The 21,491-nt window shown below is 37.4% G+C and overlaps 1 protein-coding gene across 1 annotated transcript in view; it reads right to left on the reverse strand.

The window, feature by feature from the left end:
* tsnare1 (T-SNARE Domain Containing 1) overlaps positions 1-21,491 on the reverse strand; it is a 124,221-nt gene that overhangs the window by 49,787 nt on the left and 52,943 nt on the right. Inside the window, exons 3-8 of the mRNA XM_032558887.1 lie at positions 13,217-13,294; positions 12,321-12,390; positions 6,097-6,187; positions 5,917-5,991; positions 5,688-5,744; positions 2,040-2,195 (exon numbers count right to left, since the gene is read on the reverse strand). Of these exons, the coding sequence (XP_032414778.1) occupies positions 2,040-2,195; positions 5,688-5,744; positions 5,917-5,991; positions 6,097-6,187; positions 12,321-12,390; positions 13,217-13,294 (527 nt within the window). The remainder of the gene's footprint in view (positions 1-2,039; positions 2,196-5,687; positions 5,745-5,916; positions 5,992-6,096; positions 6,188-12,320; positions 12,391-13,216; positions 13,295-21,491) is intronic.

The raw sequence follows: 21,491 nt of genomic DNA on the forward strand, positions 1-21,491 counted from the left end.
TGCCCCATCTCTGCCACAGTGCTAAAATGAGACTGTCATTTTGTACCGCTGTTCTTTCACTACATGTCACTGCATGGCAAAAAAAGATTGATGCTCTTCCTTTTTTCGTTCTTTTTCAGAACCCAACTCTTTGTGGTAGGATTAGCTGATTTGGAACACTGATGAAGTTCAGACAGCTCAACTGGGCACTAAGATACGTCTTCATTATGCCTAAAGTGCTCCTAAAACATTATCATTAGCCTTGAGAGAGCTGGATGGCAGGCCGCGGTCTGGAATGGGGCTGCCATGTAAAGGCCTGTCATTTTAAAAGAGGAATCTGGCTGCCTGTGTCAGGTTTCTAACTGCTTTCATACAGTCAGATGTTCTTGTGGATAACAAATGAAGCCAAAGTCAGTTTTTGCCATGAAAGTTTTTACATTTTTATGAGATTGAATTTGTCGCTAATTTCACTGAAATTAGCGACAAAACCAGATTTAAATTGTCCTACACTCAAAGGATTTTAGTAAAAACTCTTCTGGCATAAAGGCAGCCATGACTTTCTGTGCTATAATCTTAGTCACCATATAGGTGTTTCTGTGCTGCTTACAGGGCAAAATGTAGTATTTTGCAGCCGAGGAGTCTGATGTTTTTCCCCTGAAAGATGCAAAGCAGAAATGTAGGCAAAATACAGGAAAGCATTGAACATAAGCATATCGTGAAGGTTAATTATGGTGGTGATAGTGGATGCTCTTACATATACAGTATAACTGGCTCTTTATCCATCCATCCATCCATCCATTTTCTAACACCTTTGTCCCTAGTGGGGTCAGGAGGGTTGCTGGTGTCTATCTCCAGTTAACGTTCCGGGTGAGAGGCGGGGTTCACAGTGGACAGGTCGCCAGTCTGCTGGCTCTTTATTTAAACTAAAAATCCATTTTATCAAATGAGTCACAAATTTTTAAAGACCAAGTTATCAAGTTTCAAGTTTTTATTAATTTTTAGGTTGACAAAGTGTTCATCAATAAAAATGTATTAGGTATCAGACTGATGGTTTAAAGATCCATCCATGTATAGAAACATCTCTGTAGTGTTGTAGCTTTTGGTATTTCTGTGGTATTTCATGCCTGCTCCAAAAGGTAAATTGAAAAACATTTTAATTCCAAACACATTTTTCAGGTATAGGCACAACAAGCCTTGATAATTGGGAAGCTTTCAATATCCAGAAGCAACTTGGGAGAACTGTGACAAAATGTTAATACGCTTTTGAAGGTAGCAGAAGAAAATGTTGCCTGACTGAATTTAAACTTCCTAACTACACCTGTGTTCGCCTCCAGGCTACCAGTATTTGAAGAAACATAAAACAATGTTGTTTTTCTTTCTCTTCTTTTTTCACCCAATTCTATGGAAAGTGAAGAGTGCCATATTACAATCAATAAATATGAAATAAGGATATTAATGTGTCATTAATTTATTTTAACTTTAAATAAATACAAATATAATCAATCAAATATAGAATTCTATGTGAATTAAATGCGTGGAGTTAATTTTAAAACCGACATCTAAATATTTCACAAATTAATTTATTTCATGCTCTTACGCTGAAGCACATAGTGAAACAATTCAAACTGTCAACTGCACCCATCAAACAGAGTGGGGGGGCTCGGGGCAGATCCTGACGTCTGATTGTTATCTATGTTCAAGACTAAGCACTAGCTGGTGCAAGCTAGTGGGCGGGGCTAACATTGATTTTGAAGTCTGTGGTTGCGTCCTCCATGAAGGACCACTGTGAGCTCTCTGATGAACTTATTACTTCATACTTCAGACCATTAACCAGAGTTAAATATTAATCACTTTAATTTTTAAAACTGATTGTAGCTCTCTGTTCCGAGGTACCATAATTATACATACTCAGCAACATAACAGTGTTTTGTTTCTACCACTTTAGAGTCATAGTCCATCATCACTCCTTCAGGGGTTCTTAACTCTGCAGTCACTGGGTTAGTAGCTCACTCAATTGGACTTTATTTCAAACCTCCAGATTTATTATGGTGATCCCTTACTTCTATCTGAAGCAGAGCCTCCTCTCTTTGACGAAGAACCTCCACATCCTCCTCACTGATCTCAGACAGGAAAGCTTGGACTCCTTCCTCAGCACCTGCTGCTTCTGCAAACAGTGGGTCCTCTTGGTTCGGGTCACTGGATGGAGTCTGGGGACTCTGAGGGCACATGTAGATAACACAAACGTTAGAGTCATCTATAAAGTTGTCATATAATTGAACTATTACCTGTAGAAAACATGCAAACATGACATGAAAACCCTGGCGTTTATCTTCAGTTGAAGTAAATACTGCAATAGTGTCTTCACTGTCAGGGTTCTCACTAAAATCAGGAAGATAGAGCACATCACCCCACTTCTTAGGTTATTCCACTGGCTCCCTGGAGCTCAGAAAATTAAAATACTTAAAAACACTGAATTACTTAACACCAAAATACATTAAAGATCTGGTGTTGTTGGATCAACCTTACATACCACTCAGGCTTTCTGGTTCTGGACTGCTCTGCATCAGAACCAGAACCAAGCACGGAGAAGCAGTATGCCGCTTCTATGCGCCACAAATCTGGAACAAACTTCCAGAAAATTGGAAAGCAGCCGAAACCCTAAGCTACTTTAAATCAAGGCTAAATACCCACCTGTTTAGAGTTTACTTTCAAAAATTGTAACTGGGATATTATTAAATTTAGTCATTATTCCAATATTTTATGGTGATAATTTTGATTATAATATTTGAGAAAACGTGACATTTGTTGCTTTTATTTGTTTTGTGTTTTCATCTTATAAACACCTTAAATGACCTTTTTGTTGAAAGGTCAAAGTGGTCCTCCTGTCATTTGCATAAATATACAGCTCCCTGTCAGAAACAACCAATCAGAGCCAGGAGGAATGTCTTAGCAGTGTTGATCACACTCGTGCTCTCCATAACAAACAGCATTGATCAAGCTCAAGATTGACAGTGGGCTGCAACTGTGCTAATGAAACAACTTAACATTACAGGATTTTTTTTTTTTTTAAGTATGAAACATTGAAATGAGAAACATTCAGTGCTGCTGAAAACTTTAGACATGATTGTAGCTGCTACCACATACTTTCTGAAATGGTTTTTAAACAGGTGAGGATTAACAAAACTAAACGAAGACACTGCAGTAATGTCCTGGGAATTCAACTCTATGCGTCTTTTTTATAACAACTGAAAAAAAATTAGCAAGAAATAATGACAAAATGTCTGTTTAGTGCATTTTGCTGTAATGACTAAGTGAATGTAGAGCCACATTTTTTCCACATGCTCCCACGGAAACATGCAAAGGAAAGAAAACAGAACATGAGCCAGAGTTAGAAAAAGACATGGTTTCCTTTTTTTGCATTGCTAATATATTTCACGTTTGTGAGGTTGATTGCACAGCTACTTCTTGGTTGAGGGGCCAGTATGTGTCAGAGCACAGGGACCAACCTGGGCTGACTCACAGCGCTGTGTCTATTGGCCAGTGTGACTCACCAGTCAGCTAATTCTGTAACAGTGTGCTCACTCCTCCACAAAGATACACGCCACTGTGGAATGAATTAGTTTAGCAAACAGACGAGGGGAAAAAACTGTCAAGACAATCATGCTGACACTTTATTCCATAAGTTCACAAGCTGCTGACATGCTCAAACAACTTCAAGTTTCCTCCTATTGATTTCTAGTCCATTATGATGGTTATTTTAAAGAAGTGTGTGGGAAACAGTCAATACCTTTGGTTGAGAAAATGCTTCCGGATGCATATGTATGAGATTCAAAATGTCACCTTTCATGATTTGATATTCTCCCACTGCAAATGTTTTCACTTGCTCCACAGTGCATAAGATGTTTTTAGATCAACTAGTTGTTCCATAGCACACTCTGATTAGTGAACTCGCCAGGACACAATGAAAGTGGTCAGAGAAATATAATTTACCATTCAGCTTTCCACCCCCGGAGGTCTCTCTGTCGCATTCTTGCAGACCTTGCTAATGTGCCTTTCAGAGAAGAATAAAATAATAATTTATGTGACTTTCGTATCATAAAAAAGATGGGTTTTAGGGGTTCTATGTGGAAACAAATGTTCCTCATTAAACGGTTTCTGCCAGATCAAGCTGCAGTTCCCTTTTCCAGTTAAGAGTACAGTTAGTGTTTAAGTACATGTCATTGAGTAACTATGTTGTTAGAACACAGAGCTGCTGACAGAACCAAACACTTATGCCCCCTTTGTTCGGGATTATTGCTTCACTAAGACATAAAAAAAAAACTGTCCAGAATGTGAATGGACTTTGCAGGTTCTTGGTGAGACCTTCTGGAGCACAGAACTTAAATAGACATAAAACAACAAAAATGTTCTCAGATTACTTAAAGCATGAACAAAACCTCTGCATGGAGATAGGGTGGTCCTTTTACCATGGTGGCTATATATAATTGTCCCACCGACAATAAGGGCATAGTGGCAATGTGTTCATTCAGTGAGGAATGAACACACTGCTGACCAACAAGTCCACATCAGACTGTTGAAGTTCTCCAAATAAGTTCCAGTAATTCTTTTGGCCCAGCAGCTGCTCCACTAGGCTATCTGTGTTTAACTCAACCACTGCTATAAATTTAACCACAACCATTTTAAAATTCAACTTCAACAAGTAATGTGTGTTCTCTCTGCCAGTGACGTGCAGTCGGGGGAAGGCGGTGCCTCATCTGACGTCAAACAAAACCAATTTGTCCACTTGACTGTTCTATAAATTTGTAGAACTGCCAGGTTTTAAAAACTGTATAATTTAAATGTTTTTAGAGTCGAAATGCTGAATTTACTCGTTACATGTTCAACATGGGAAAACAGTGAGGTGCAAAACAGTGAGGAGCTATGCCTCACTTCTGGTGGTTTACTGTCACACACTCTGATTGAAGCAGGCAGCTGGCACATTCATTACTGTCTCTCTTTGTATCAGGAATATATTTGATCACACATGTGCTACACATATTGATGTCCCACAGTCTGTCTAGCATATTTAATGAATCTGTGTCCTTCTGATTGGCCATAAATGCGCAGTACAAATGCAATAGGTGAGGCAAATAGTAAATGCTGCGTTGGGGGCAGCACTGATCCCTCTGGGTGGGAGGGAGGGAGGGAGGAAGGCATGGAGGTGATTTTCTTTGTGTAAATAAATCATACATTCACCCAGACCTTCACATAGATTCCAACACGCATGATCAGACAGACAGATTAATAAAAGTGATGACAACAGAATTTCAGCAAAAAACAGTAAAGCTGACAAAAATTGCAGCAGCTCACCAAGGTATTTTCACAACTGTGCTCAACATCAAATACTCCAGTTATTAACCCTCAGCTCTGATCTAGTCACGCAATGATAATAAACTAATTCCTAGCAGCCTTAAAAGAGTATAAGTTCCAACAAGTTATGTGCCACTAGTATATCGGAATGGAATACACTATACAGCATATAGTGTATTCCACTATACTATACTGTGTATTCCACTCCGAATACACTGTATAGTACACTGTATTGTGTTGAAGATACAAAGGGCATCTCATTTAATCTCATCTCATCTCATCTCATCTCATCTCATCATGCCACTCTCACATGAATGGTGGTTAAAAAAAGAGGATTTTCACCCACTGCATCAACTCACCTTCTTCTTGTCTTTCTGTGCTGGAGGGAGCAAGGCCCTTGATCGCTCTGCGATTTTCTGTAAGAGAACCAAATGAACAGACAGGGTCAAAAGAACCGATTTCTCCTCTATGTTAAGAGTTTTTTTTATTCCTGTCACCATGTGAACAGATATGTATGGTTTTCTGCCAGAAATCCCAGTTGATTTATCACCTAACAGTCAATGGAACATGGCTTTGAATTCCAGCTACCTTTTGAAGATCCCCGTAGCGCTGCACAGAATCTGAGAGTTCAGTCTTCAGTCTGGTCAGACGTAAACGATCTTGCTGTGCAACAAAACAAGATTAGCTTTAATTAGCACAAGTATTGTGTAATCTGCTGTCTATTCTTCAATTGACAACCCATGAGGGAGGAGTGGCAGCATAAAATACCCGTGAAGACCCGCTGATTATATCAGAGAGCTGTTTGATGAGATGACTTGTGCTGGTGATGACTTTGTTGGTCTGCTGCTGAGTGGAATGTCTGGGGCAGAGACAGAGACAAAGTACTGGCTTATAGGAAGGCATGAGATGACATGTTCTCAGCATAGATATTGAAGCCATACATATAATCCACTGGTCACGTTATTAACCAAAAACACAAATCAATTACCAAAAATAGCAATTATCAATAAGATTTGCTACCTGGATCACAAACCCCATTATATATACATAATGCATTATGAAAACTTATTGACTGTGTGAATTTTCAAACAGCGTGTATCTTATTTAAAGTAAAAAAAAAAAAACAGTTACCAGAAAATATTCAAAAGTTTTTTTCAAAAGAAGGACTTCATAATCTCAGAGGGGAATGTAAATTCAAAGATCAGAACCACAAGAAGTTTGTGGTCAGTCTGTGGTCTGAAACTATAGAGCAGTTTGACCGTGTCCAAACATTAAAAACATTTCAGACTTCTGTATAAGGAAATGCTCTACACCAAAAAAAGACACTAGCTTGATTATATTGTGTTATTATGTTGTTATGGCATCATTAGCATCAATATTATTGTTACTGTTAATACTATAGAGCTAATATTAGTAATACTCTTATCTATGACAATATTGTAAGAACATGATTGGATGTACTGCATCATCAAGAATCTGAGAGTAGTAATGTAATGCTACAATACTTTAAAAAAAGAAGAAATCAGAAGTATTGTCTGTTTTGTTGGTGCTTTACAAAGAGATTTTGGCTTAAACATTTCAAGTTTATGACTAGCTATAGTTTTGCTGATGCAGGACTACCCATGGCATTAACAATGGATGTGGCACCCATGTAGAAAAGGCTACATCTCAGAGAGAGAGGTTTATCTGATCTCTCTGTCTGAGGTCAACGATGACCCATAAAATATTCACCGGTTTCAGATGAACACACACAAACATTGATCTTCTGATGGCAGCAGATGTTTTAGAGACTTCTTCCAGACTAAAAGACACACAACAACATTTCATTGTCAACACAGAAAAATCAAGTGAGTTTTTGTGGGTTGTTTACGTGGGTTGTTGTTTGTCTTATTTTCACAGCATATCATTCATAAGCTGTGCATGATTGCACAGCATATTACTAAAAGGTCCAACTTGTTTTAAGTTTGGTCCCTTTTCCTTGGTTTCATGTCAGGAACAGTACTATGTTAAATATTGTTTCATTTAAATCAGATGAATGTAGGCTTGGCTCCACATTTTTTTCCCTCAGTGTTTGAAAACATATTCACAGTTTATGTTAGACTTCCATTCAATAGTGCTGCAGTATCATGCTGTGCCAGTAGGAGAAATTATTGGCGGTGAAAACAGTGTATTCTCTGACACTGGGTTCGCTTTCCTCATAGTCAATAACTTTCTCAGCTCCCTTTTCAGGTTTCAAAGAGAAAAAGTGACAATAATATATAAATAAAATGTTTGCAAAGACAGTTTTTTAAAGTTAGTGTGAGCGTTTGCTACATGGGTCTGGTGTTGTTCTCTGACTATTCAGTTCACATAGATATCCCACTAACAGACTTCAGAAAATTCTCTATATTGGAAAACCTTTCCAGGATTTGCTAGTTTTTCTCAATATAAGCAAGTTTAGCTTGTGGACATGCTAAACTGTGAACCACAAGTTTAGCATGTAGTCCACAGCAGAAATACCTGTGAAACAATAACCTTGTTCAACTGCCCCTTAGCCATTCACATTCAACAGAATTGCTGATAAAAAAAATATATATATGTTACTAGGAGAAAAGATAAAAACATATAGTGTATAGAATATTTATTGATCATGTTTTTTGGTTGTGTTGAACAATCCTTTGATTTTAGGTTGATATATTAAAATTACAGTGTAGCACAAATTGGAGCTGAACTAGAATTCAGTTTGAAATATTATTAAATAATCAGCATGCATTTCTCTGAAAAAAGTGAGTTCACGGATTGTGCTTTCTTTACCCTTTGCCAATAAAATAGTGACCTAATTTGACATTTTTCAAATTGGCCTGGAAATCAGATGTTTTTAATGATAAACTGTTCATCATTAAAAGCCACTGACTGATTGCTTTGTTTGATAAGTTGATAACAGCTGACTATGCTGTATTTTGTGCATGCAAACATCACAACATGTTCAGTTTTAGTGCCTGGAACCCACTGTGTGTGAGAGTGATTCATAGAAAGAGACTGGTGAGATTCTCTGAACATGTTTCCCACTATAACTGTAACTACCATCTATGAAATATGTGCTGTTGTGAATGGTAAGACGCAAACAGCTTATCTTGACTTAACTATAATTAAATTAAGCTTTTAAGGATATAAATTAATAGTTAGAATGGTTATCACTTTGAGACAGCTTTCTTAAACATAGCTTTATTTCCTTTGAGTAATATAGTGATGATTAACCTAACTCAACATTGTAACATCCATACTCTCCCTTCTTTCATGTTTGTATTTTGTCTGTGACAAGTGCCGCTCAGGGAAGAGGTAGAACGTACAACCATTTTCATAACTCTGCAGCATGTGTCCTAGAAAGTCAGGTTAAGACTGTTATTAAATATCCATGCTGTCAGGTCGTCCTGGGGTTACAATACACACATCACTCCACCTTGCAATTTTCCTGACTTGACACTGTGTCAGTCTGGTGTGCAGAGAAGGGATGCTACACAGAAACGGTTCAGTTATGGTTACTCAGATATTGATCTCCATAAAACTGATGGCAGGGGAAGGACCGGTAGACCACAGAAGACGCTTGTCAACATAACTTTGGATCTGTTGATTAAAAAAAATAACAATATATTTTTAATAAGTTAGGTTATGCATTCTGAGGAGGCTCATTTCTCAAATTAAAACTACCTTTTGAAAATAACCTGTAAGCCGATATTAAAGATATTTTTCATTTCAGTATTATTTTATTCTTATTACAATGAGAAAGAAATCTTTCAGTAAATATCAGAACAATGTAAAGCTGTATCATTTTTGTAAATTACACTTTTTTGACATTTGTCAAAAAGTAGTCAATAGAATTTTTTATGGTATAACAGAAGTCAAACTGTTAATTGCTGAACCTGGGATGAAGAACATTTTGGGAATTTAATCCCAAACACTGCAGCAAATCTACAATAGAATGACTGAAAATGAAAATAAAGTCTTTAAAGTACTATCAAAGATGATCTGGAATCACATTCACACATTTCTAGTATTAATGATATAATGCACTTAATTCTAGATTCTTTTGTGATCAGTTAAAATAAGAAAATTAATTTTAATATACTAATCACAAGAAAAGTAACAGAGTTCATATGAAATTCACACTCTTCTGCTTTCACAGACAAACGTTCTCTGTCAGTTTTGAGAAGGCCTGCCTTACATGAGAACAATGTTCCTCAAGGTTCTTGGAGAGGTGTGTTACCAAGAGATTTAGAAAACCTTGGAGAATGTCATTCACCAGAGCTTGGAAAAGGCTGGGTGTATTGGTACACAATGGCCAGAACAGTCTACAGTCATTAACACTACAGTAGTTATCCATCCATCCATTGTCTATATCCACGTATGCTTGTAGGGTTGCAGGTGTTTAGTGCCTATCGCCACTGGTTGCTGGACGAAATCTATATTTTCTATGATTAAACAATAATCTATGATGGGTAAAAAAAAAACCTTTTTATTTGAATTAAATCAGCTCCTTCTTAATGAATAACCAACCGTTTGCTGGTGTCAGTGAGAGAAACAGAACAGATATCTTTAAAATGTCAGCTATCATCTAAAAATACCATCTGACCTGTGCATTGGTGCTGATGATCTGCAATGATTCATCAATGCGTCAGCAGGAGTCCCACTCACAACAATCAGATCATGTCCACCTCTGTGGAGCTGAACAGCATCACTACCCAGCAGGAAATCAGCTGGTCAGAGTCCTGCCTCTGCCTGCTTCCAATTAGAAACAGCATGGTGAAAGTGTAGATGCTTATTCTGCAAATTTCAATCAGCCACTCTGGTCGTATGTCTCTCCTGTGTGTCTGCCATTTGCTTTTCCTTTGGGGTTGGGCTAGTTGTGATGAGGGAAGCTGGGAGCAGCTGGCTGCAGGGGAAGGTGTGAGGCTCGGGGGAGGCATCGAGTGGGATCTGCATTCTGCAGAGCACGATGAAGGAGTGCTGGCTGTTCTTAGACTGCGGTCACAATCTCAGGATTCTAACTGATAGTGTCCAATTTTCTGAGCTCTGACGTGCTGGAGTTGCTTCTCTCAGCCTGCTGCCCTCGCATCGATTCACCTGACAAATCAAAATGTTTTTTAAAAGCAAGCAGTGACTAAAGTCACAAAAAGCAAGAGTGCTATGATGACACCTTGCCAACATAAAAGTGGAGTCAATTCATCACAGCAGCCCAATCAATATCTTAGCTGAAAACATCAGGCAGCGTTCAGAATTCTTCTTCTTGGTTTATCTGATGGCAGCAGAACTATCTGAAGCAGAATCTGGGTGAACAATCTGATCAGGTCAGTGTGTAGCAAAAAGCAGATTATATTCCAGATTTATTTCCACTGTTTACCAAATAAGAATCAGAGGGACACATCTTTGAAGTTCTGTAAAGTTTGTTCTGTGCATCTACAATATCTCCACACTGTTATTGTTTCTTAACTGAAAAAAAATAACATTCATTCATAGACTTTAAAGATTTACATCTGTCACTTGTAACTTGTGATTCCTGGTTCACCAAGAATGTACCTAACGGTCTATGTCATAAAGACTAATAAAAAAAAGTCCACCTCACTGCTATCATACACAAAGCTGCAGGTTTGGATTCCACGTGACATATAAATATGCATCTCAGATGAAATATACACCTACAGTTACTCATGCATAGCCGGAAAGCAACAGGACCCCACACTAATGTGGGTTTGAGAGGGAAAGTGATGCTGGCTGGTTGTGTAATAGTGGAGGAGGATGAGGTGGAGAACCACATCAACACAATGTGTGAATAAATATCTGTGGCATATTCTACCTTTTCCCTGCTGTAAGAAAAGTTGTTTTTTTTATCATTTATTGTCTATGTAAATTTGAGGTGACATTAGGTTGTTGCAGATTAACTATTAATTCAAAGTCACTGTGTAGTAGAGAAATGGTACACATGTTTTTAATTTAGACAATATTGTGTCTAATGTTCAGGATTATTAACACAAAATGGAACTTGTTATGATTTTCTTTTGGAATTGTTTTTTTTTTCTTGCCTCTCGTCCATGAAGACCAGATTATAAGAGTGTTCCTATCAACAGGCTTTTCCACTGTTAACATGGGACTCTTGACTCTTTCTCTGATGAATACTTTTCATTTGGTTCAGGTGGCTGGGGGAGAAGATTGCAAGATGGCAGCTCTCCTAGAGTGAACTAAAGTTTTTGTGCCGTGTATCAACACTGTCAGTCGTCATTTTATCTGCCCTAAGTTCAGTTAGTGGGTTGGCCATTTACTGCCTGTCTTCCCCTTTGCTTCTGTTAATTAACTAACTGTTGAGTAAAGACAACCACAAAAACTACTGAAAATTTTAAAAATCACTCAACAATTATGCACTAAGTTATGTTGGTCTCTCACATGACAAAAACAAACAATGAAAGGAAATGTGATAAAATATAAAAAAGTGCATAGTGAACATTACAAGTACTGTAAACAGTGGGCTAACAGAGACTGTGAACAAGCGTTGGCTTTATTTATACATAAATCTGCATTACAACTGAATGAACAAAAGCATCATTCTGTGGAAATCTTTTGGAACAACTGGATTTCTTGTTTCTTTCTCTTTTTTATCGAACAGCATCAATGCAGTAGAAAAATACAGACAGGTAAAAGTAAAAGCAGCCAAACATTGAAAGCTTCCAAGGCTGTCATAAAATTGTTGGATGGGATTGATGACATGCCAGCTAACACAGCAGGAGGTGATGCATTTTAAAAGGGTGCAATCATCTTAGATTGGACACTTTGTCAACAATGTAGAATCTGGCCATTTGCAGAAGATTGGCTGAAAACAACAATCAATAGGATTTTAAAAACTAAGAGAAAATAAGAATGCTTAGCCGTAACAGCAAGGGTGTGTATGCATACGGGCGTGCGCAGGCGTGTGCGTGCATGTGTGGTGTGTGCAGGGGTGTGCGGAGTGTGCATGTGTTACTCACAGGTTCTGTCGAAGCTCTGTTGTGTCTCTGGAAGTACCCAGAGACTGAAGACTTTTCTCCAAGATGACAACTGAAGAAACAAATGCATGAAACAATCTTTTGAGGTCATCAAAGGATCTCACACACACTTCCAGACACTTTAAGAATCAGTTGGGCAAGCTTAATATTTTTAACAAATAAATTGGAATTCTGTCAAAATGACCACATAGTTTTAGTAAACATTTAGTAATGAAATTTAAATCCATTGTTCTATTCTAATAGAACAATGAGTGTACGGTAGCCAGTCAATCCAGACTACCGTAAGAATGGGGCCTGGGGGAAATGTCATTATGTCATAATACAGGAAATTTACGGGAAAATACTGATACAGGAGCACTGCGGGTAAGAGGGATAAAATGCGGTGACTTCCCAGCCAAAACAGGAGACTTGGCAGGTATGACTTGCGACGCTATTGGCTGGCATTTACAGAGCAGTCAATCCAGGAGTACCATTTCTTTCCCTTCATGCTGATTGGCTTAAACTAGGCAGTTCTTAGTGTTTTTAGAGGGAGTTTGAAGTATTGGCAAATTTGTTTCTATTCACTTGCAGCTGTGGTCACTGTGTTCCTTAAATTAAACATTAATGCTTTACTTCAGATTATTGTTTTTTTTGTTTGTTTGTTGTTTTTTTTGAAGAAAAGTTCGTGATTTCTCAAAGTTTGTCAATGAGGATCAATAAATACCTCCAGCTAAATAAGTTCCTAGTCGTGGAGGGGTACGAGTCAAGGTCAATAAAAACTCCCAAAGAGGTGACATTTACAAATTACATAAAACCTAGAGTTTAAAGAGGCGTGTGTTTTCATGTCACCCACACACATGCAAACCACACCGAGTTTAGGTGGTGAGTCATGACTCTACCATTGCCGTTGATCTGGAAGATATTGGAGGAGGCTTCTTGAAACACATCTTGTAGTTCTGAAGGGCTGACCTGTGTGGCTTTGAAGAAAAAACAGTTTGAGAAAGGCAACATCACAAACATGTACAGCACTGCAAAAATCCCTGCACATTATCAAGGTTTACAGCTATCTGGTTGTTTGTTCAGAGACACCAGAATGACAGACCTTATGGTATCTCTCTTGACTAGTGATGATGGAGGTGGATTGAAAAAAATGTTGCATTTGCATTGTTTAACAATAAGACATGTTTTTCCTCCAAACAGAATATGAACACAATTGATACAAATTCGAACAGAGCCTAAATAATAATAAGCACCACAGGACTCTTCATAGTAGCAGACATGTGACTGTAGACTGTTATCAAAAGTCCTGTTTTTATATACATAAAAGTAAGAAAGTTCTGTAGCCACGCTATAAAGCTCTTCTTATCTGCATTTAAGCCAGAAAATGAAACCAGCCTTTTTATAAGCAGGTACAAGCTTCAGCTGTTCATGACTAATCCAACCGTTCTGCTGCTGTCCTAATTACTGATACTAATGCATATTAGAATACAACAGTAGTGGTCAGGTACAGTTTGTATTCTAAATATGCAATTCAGCGGTTGTAGTATTTTAAAATGATGTTTCTTATTCATTTTAGAAAGTATCTTTTATCAGGAGCAGCGCTTCTATCTGGGGAAGGAACAGACTCACTTGTTAGTGTTGTTGCCTGGCAGCAAGAAGTTCCCGGGATCAAATCATGGCCAAGGCCTTTCCGCATACTCTCCCCCGTGTGTGTGGGTAGAAATGATCAAAATATGGCTTCACATTTCTGCTAATGTTGTCATCTCTGGACCATATTTTACCAACTTAGGAATGTTTGTCTTGATATGAAATTTAGGAACTTCTCTTTGCCTGCAATGAATCTATATATTGGAATAATAGAGATATGAATCAAGATATGACTTAGAGAGGCATCTCAATATCAAGTGAAAATTGGTGAAAATTAATGATGGGGATGGAAGTCAGCAACACTGAAGTATTTAAAGTGTATTAAATTGAACTCTGTGAGTTATCAAAAATATTAGCTTCATTTAAACCTTGAACTTCAACTATGTTAGACTCAATCCCAACCAAAAGTATTTAAAGAAGTGTTCTTTTTGATCACTTTCCCAATTTCTGATATGATTAAGCTAGCCACTCTAAACACATCATACCACAAGCCACACAGTCATTAAACCTTTATGTAAGAAATCTTCTCTTGATCAAGATGATTTGATAAATTACATACCTATATCTAATCTTCCTTTCTTTTATGAAATTCTTGAGAAAATAGTTGCTAATCAACTGTGTGAGCATCTAAATGGTAATGACAGCTTTGAAGAGCTTCAGTCACATTTCAGAGCTGATGAACTCTAGTGAAAGTTGCTTGGGCCAGTTCTCTCTACTTATATTATATTCTATTACTCAAGTACAGTATATTCTTCCATAAATCCTGTTGAATCTAATCAGTTAGGTACAGTAGGTTACATCTTGAAGACATAACAACCTAAATGACTTTAAATTTTCTGTTTTAAATTAAGACAATAGAGAAGTTGTCATGTTTGAACCAAAATCAAACCACTTAGCAGGAATTTGAATGGCATTATATTGACCTCAAGTATTAAAGTAAAAAAAAATGTTGTTATATTTTACCTACTTTTAAATCTCGACTTAAAACTAATAGTTTCTGTTGAAAACTTTATCCATTTTGGTAAAGCTTATATTTAGAGATATACACTTGGTTATTCTGAACTGATTTTATAGTGTTAAGGAAGAATAATTTATAAATTAACTTTGGAAAAAAAGTTTGGCTCTCTCTTCCTCAAACTCCCAGGTCCTCTCAGCGGGCGACGTGCGGCCACAAGGAAAAACAACAATGCGTGTTGACGTCACAGAATTACAGAGTTTAATCCCATACAAAGCAACGTATGAATTAACAACAAAACTGCAGAGGAACAGAGATATACATTCATTACCTGAGACAAGAAAAAATAGAGAAAGAAAAAACAAAGAAAAGGCAAAGACGCGTCTTTGGAGAGAGCTGATGCAAAAAAGCAAAATAGTGGCAGCTGTCTGAATTATTACTCCTGTGCACGAACTCTTATACTGAAGGTGTGTCTTTCCTTTTTAATATATTCAATCAAGGCGTACCTCTGGTTGACCAACTGGAAGCTACCTTGGACACTCAGAGAAACTTAGAACTCCCCCTAATTTACGCCAAAGATCAAAGGCCATTTGCTCTCTGTTTCAACAAAAGAGCCAACAGCTGCGTCCTGGCCTCCTGGGTTCTACGGTCATTTGGGTAAAGAAAAAACATGAGATAAGATTTCACAGATACCTGTGGAATCCGGAGTCTCTCCCATTATCTCTCCTTACATAAATTCTCAGGAGAAACTTAAATCCAGTAATTTGGTTCAAGGAAAGGTTATCTTCACAAAACCCCATTTAGCATAAATTCTGAGCAATTTTCTAATACTAAACAAAACATTTTCATTCAAACAATTTCCATTTGATTCTGATATTGTCACAGATAGTACAATTTTCAAATACATTCATCATTTACTAGATTAGTAGTTCTAAAATTAGATAATACAATCTTCATTAAAAAACATGTTATTAGTACTTAGAAAAATGTCTTAGAAATTAAATGTTAGTGGTTTCAACATTCTATGTTGTATTCAGTTTTACACCATCCCAGATGTTGGTTCTGGAAGACTTTTGATCTTCTGTGAACCAAACAGACTTCTCTCCTCCAGGCTCAAGTGATAGTGCCCTGCAGGAGATGCTAATTTTATGGCCTCCTGTTCTCTGACAACACAGCAGGAGCCCCATTGAGAGATCCCCTTTGATCTGCATTTGGTTACTGTACTTTGAATACTTACCCATCAATAGTTTAGTTTTAAATCCTTAACACAAACCTGTTCAAAATTAAGAAATTTGTTCAAAATAAGAATGTTCAATATACCTTTTACACATGCCGTAAGATTAACTGTATTAAGCACTAAAAATAATCATTTTTCCTCAACAATAGCTATGCTGATATAGACTTAGGCTGCTAGAGAACAAAATGGCCACCTTTTCTCACTTTTCCGCATTCTCTTTCCCCTCTTAAACTATGTATTATTTGCTATTATTTCAGCTTTTGGTGTTATCATCTCGCAGTGTTGAAGCTACCGCTGGCCTAGCATTCTGTTGAGCTGTGACACTTTCTGGATGGCTGGATGGCTGAACTATGCAGCAAATAACTTGATGTTCTCCCTTAATTGTCTTTGTGTAAAGCACCCTATAATTAAATTTTTTGAAAATTTATCCTACATAGATCTATTGTTTCAAAATGAATAATGGACATGGAAGACCACCTCTGATGAAGAGTCCCTTTGTAGTAATGATCATGCAACAGACAGAATCATTAGGTTGGAATCTGTGGGCTGGATTCTTCCTGTTCAGAAGGACGTCATGGCTAAATGACAGGTGCGGGGTTAATGGTCTGAAGCTGCAATACATATCATGACCCTCATAAGCTCCATGCAAAAACACACCAACCCACACTTTAACCAAATACTGCAAACTATTAACTACTCAAAATAATCTTCATTCTGACATCATCATGAGCGCATATCTACAAAATGATAGACATGTTAAAATACATGTCTATCATTGCTGCGACAGACTGGCGACCTGTCCAGGGTGTACCCCGCCTCTCGCCTGGAACGTAGCTGGAGATAGGCACCAGCAACCCTCCCGACCCCATTAGGGACAAAGGATGAACAGAAAATGGATGGATGGATGGATGGATGTTAAAATACTCAATAGTGTGAAAAGAAAGAAGGTAATTAATGTTAGTGTGTCATTGAGGCAGGCAGGCAATAGTCAAACATAAAAAAGACATTTGAAAAGTACCTGTGCGAGTACCGTGACATTCTGACTGAACATCATTAACTTCACATCCCTGATAAACTCTTTAGGTAATAATGAGCAGTCAGCTGATAACTGTTACAGTGTAATAACATACATACAAAAGGTTGGTTTTCCAACTGAAAAACACTGATTAAATCAGAACGACCACACGTTTAACATAAAGCTAATTTATCTTCCATTTATGTTTCTCCTATAAAATAAATCACGCTACACAACAGATGCCAGACAATAAAAATTGATAATAATGTATCTGTGATTATCTGCTGTGAAGCCTGTTCATTCCCTGTGCTGTAAAATTAAGAAATTCAATTATTTATTTTGTTAACTGTGAGAAATTCAGGAGGATTTCTTAACCAGAAAAAAATTATCTTCAACAGTATAAAAGCTATTCTGGTCTAAAGATCAACACTCTTTAAATGAGTAATAATCACAACTAGAAGCCTTCCTTCTAGTCAAAAATAGATGCATGGAGAAAAATACATGTGCAACCAGAAGTTATGTATGATTAAGACATTAAATTGTAATAGTTGTTCCTTCAGAACTCAAAGGTCTGTCTCCTGTCACTTTTGGATTCTCAACCTCTTAAAGGTTAAAGAGAGAAACATATAATTTGTTTTTGGTATGTATACAGCATTTTTAAAACTCAACGTATTGTAGTTACTTGACAGTGGAATAAAATGCACTATGTGCCTGAAAAAAAGACAAACGTAGTTCCTCCCCTTTAACAAAAATATTACATAAATAACTCAATTGAAAATAACTGATTATCTAATCACATTTGATAACAAAGCATTAACTATTGTTTATGTTTTAGTAAATAAAATCAAAAGAAAAGAAAATTTAAATGAAATTAATCAGAGCTTCTGCAGAGAAAAAGTGAATAAATAATAAAGAAAGCTGTGAAGTATATTTTTACTTAGCATATCTAAAATTGCTAATGAGAAACTGCAGTGAACTGATTGATGATCATCAGTAAAGTTAGCTTCTCTCTCTCTTTTTAAAAGAACAGAATAATCAAAACAAAGTGCCTTCATGTCTTGTTCTGAACTGGGCGACAGCCCCTCCATGCTGGGGATAAATTATCATCAATGCCATGTTTCAGACAATCTGCAACCTGTACAATTATACTCTCAAATCAGAGAGGAGTCTAATCAGGAGCTCCCATCTCATTATAGTCCGGGTCACTGGTTGTCTCCTCACTGATCAGACATTTTTATTGTCCTAAAAAGTTCAATCCAGTCTCTGAGGTAAAGTGGCTCCAAAGGCTTGTCCTGTAATAGTGATGGTCTAGTCTTCACATCATAACACACAAGGATGTTGCTCATATGCATCTCCCATACATCTGAGGAAACATCTTTGCAGATCTCCATTTCTCTGGAGTTTCCCCAGAAAACATGACTGGATGTATTTCAACTGACGGAACCAGAAACTACTTAAACAAATGCAACTTGAAATCTACCAGAAAACTACCCTGAAAGAAACAGAGGATTTGTAAGGTAGAGGTTTGTTGTGGCAGACTGTTAAGCATGTTAAATGGTAGACATATTTTTTCTCAAAATTCTTTTCTTGGATACGGAATAAAGCCATCAAAACTGCTGAGTATTGTTGATTGTAGCATTTTAGTTTTCCATGGAGCAGACACACAGCAGCAGCATGCATGCATGCATGCAGCTGCACAATATGAGACACATTAATTACTAAAGATCTGTGGATTATTTAAAAAAAAAAAAAAAACTGAACTAAACTGATTTAAATTCTGTGTCAGAGCTTGATGTCTTTCAAATTGTCATCAATTATGAGTTTGGATGGTAAATTTTAAGCCTGACTGGAGCTCCACTTTTTCTTTCCTCTCACATTCTGAAGTTGGGATTGTCGCTCTCTAGCTCAGCATTTTCACACAGTGGTCATCTGTGGTATTTATGCTGTAATTTTGCGTGATTACTGTAAATATTATTAATTTACATATTGCTTATGTGTAAATTATTACATATAAGCAGATTGTTTTATTCATTATTGTTGAATTATTATGTGTGTATTATACAGGTGTGCTGCTTGGGCTGGTTCTGTGTGGAAAAATAGATCTTTATTTAACCAGATTCCTGGTTAAATAAGTCCATTATGAGAAGAAGCCCTACATATTGTTTAAATGAAAACACTTTACACAGCTCATGGTTGCTCTCACATCTCTGCCCCAGACAAATCATCTTTTAGTTTTCCTGAACAATCTGAATGAGATGAAATATCACACTGCTCCTCTCACTTAAAGTACTTCCTACAGACCTTGGGTCCCTTTTTTATGCTTGTCAAGAACAGAAGAGGCTTCTTGGCTGCCCTTTGTGTCACAAGACATTGTCTTTATATCATATTCATACAGATACACTCACATCAACCTCATTCTGCTCAACTCAATTCAAAAAGACTTTATCTGTCCCAAAGGGAAATGAAATGTCATCACTCATACCATCCAAGTATCTTCAAAGAGTCGTTGTGGATGGTGATGCTGTGGGCAGGAAGGATCTTCAGTAGCAGTCAGGCTTGCAATGACTCTCAGAAAGCCTCTGACTGAAGCCACTACTAGCTGTATGCTAGTCTCATATTTTTAATGACATGCTAAAAGGTCCCTATCCAGGCAGCAGAGATGATTTAGTAAAGTAAACTTTGAAATGAAATAACCTGATCTTTACTTAATAACCGCACAATAAACTAACATCATTCTCTAAAAACCCAGAGCCTCCAAGCTGAGTTCATAGAAAGTATCAACAGTTTAATCTGCAACTGTTTTTGAATGCCAGGCAGTCAGAAAGGCAGCAGTCATTCACCCAGGATGTAATGTTGGGATCTACAAGGCAAACTCAAGCTGAGGTTAACACAGCTGTGTATTATGATGCAGGGCCACAGAAGCTTGGATCAATGGTATCTCAGTCGGTCCATTAATCTGAGCGTGGATGTCTGACACGTGGCCCACTTTGGCCACTTACTGCCCATCAGCAGAGCATGGAGCTGAAGGAGCGAGCGTTCATCACAGCTTTGTCACATCCAGCCCAGCCTCGTGCTTCATTACAGCTTAATAAAGCAGACCCACATTTCCTGGGTGCTCATCAAAGGCAGCTAACCATGTGGAGCAATGGACGGGTCAGGTCCAACGGCGGGCTGCTTCTTCTGCTGCAGACGGTCAGGTGGGATTCCGTTTACCCGCCAAGATGGAAGAACGTTGGGATTCTGAGGTCAGCAGATTTTCTCTCTCCTCCAGCTGAGGTAAACCTGTTTTTAGTTGTAGAATTTCAACTATTTTTTGAAGTGAAAATAATTATATAATCTAATCTAGATATTCCTGACTACTACTCAAGCATAGAAATGACATTTTCATATCAACTAGAATTTGATTGATCATTTTTAAAAGTCCACAATGAAAAACCTTATATTATGGTTATACATTTCACATGTTACATGATCATTTGATTGCAAACAGTTGCTAACCCTGTATGTATACATAATATTGCATTGACTCATGAATTACTCATAATCATTCATAAGAAAATTCAGTCAATTCCATCTATAGTGTATTTGAAGAAAGGAAGGACGATAAATGTACTCATTTCATTTTTCTGAGAAAACGCTATTTTTACTTCAGGGTACTTCTCTCCAAAGAACCAGATTGTTCAATTTGGTTTAATAACTACAATAATTATAATTTTATCCAGTGTATTTTATCTCCTCTAACCCATTCTCTGAGCTTGCCCCATCCTTTTCTAAGAAAACACATGTAGCGGTGGTTGTTGGGTGATGGTGGGGAACCCACTTGTTTTGATATTGTTTGATTAATACATTTCCATCATGTAGGAACATTCTATTTGTGTTACATGAATGAGATGAATGTATGTGTGCATATTAAAGGGGATTGTTTTCCACCACAATCAAGTATCTACAGTATATGTCACAGAAACTGACTTCTCAGTTGCCTTGAAAATGGCCTCTGTGTCTTTAAGAAGCTTCTGCTCTTTCTAAAACTTTGGCTTCAACACATCATCACAACATGATGCCCTTTACAACTGTCTTTAGGACTGCGGGACTGAGAAGTAGTTTCTATTTTAAGCTCAGCAGACATGTAGTTCCACCAGGTGTTAGCTCCTCCAGACTAGTGCCAGCAGCACCTAGCATAGAGCTGAAGGTACCTTGCAAGGATTTCAAGGATTTCTTTGACATGCATGAAGGAATAAAAGTAACACTGCATCTGTGTTTTTGATGAGGGAATAACAACATAACATGATGCAAAGCTCAAAAAAGTCTATTTTAAAAAAA

The sequence above is a fragment of the Xiphophorus hellerii genome, chromosome 3, assembly GCF_003331165.1.
Source record: "Xiphophorus hellerii strain 12219 chromosome 3, Xiphophorus_hellerii-4.1, whole genome shotgun sequence".
NCBI lineage: Eukaryota > Metazoa > Chordata > Actinopteri > Cyprinodontiformes > Poeciliidae > Xiphophorus > Xiphophorus hellerii.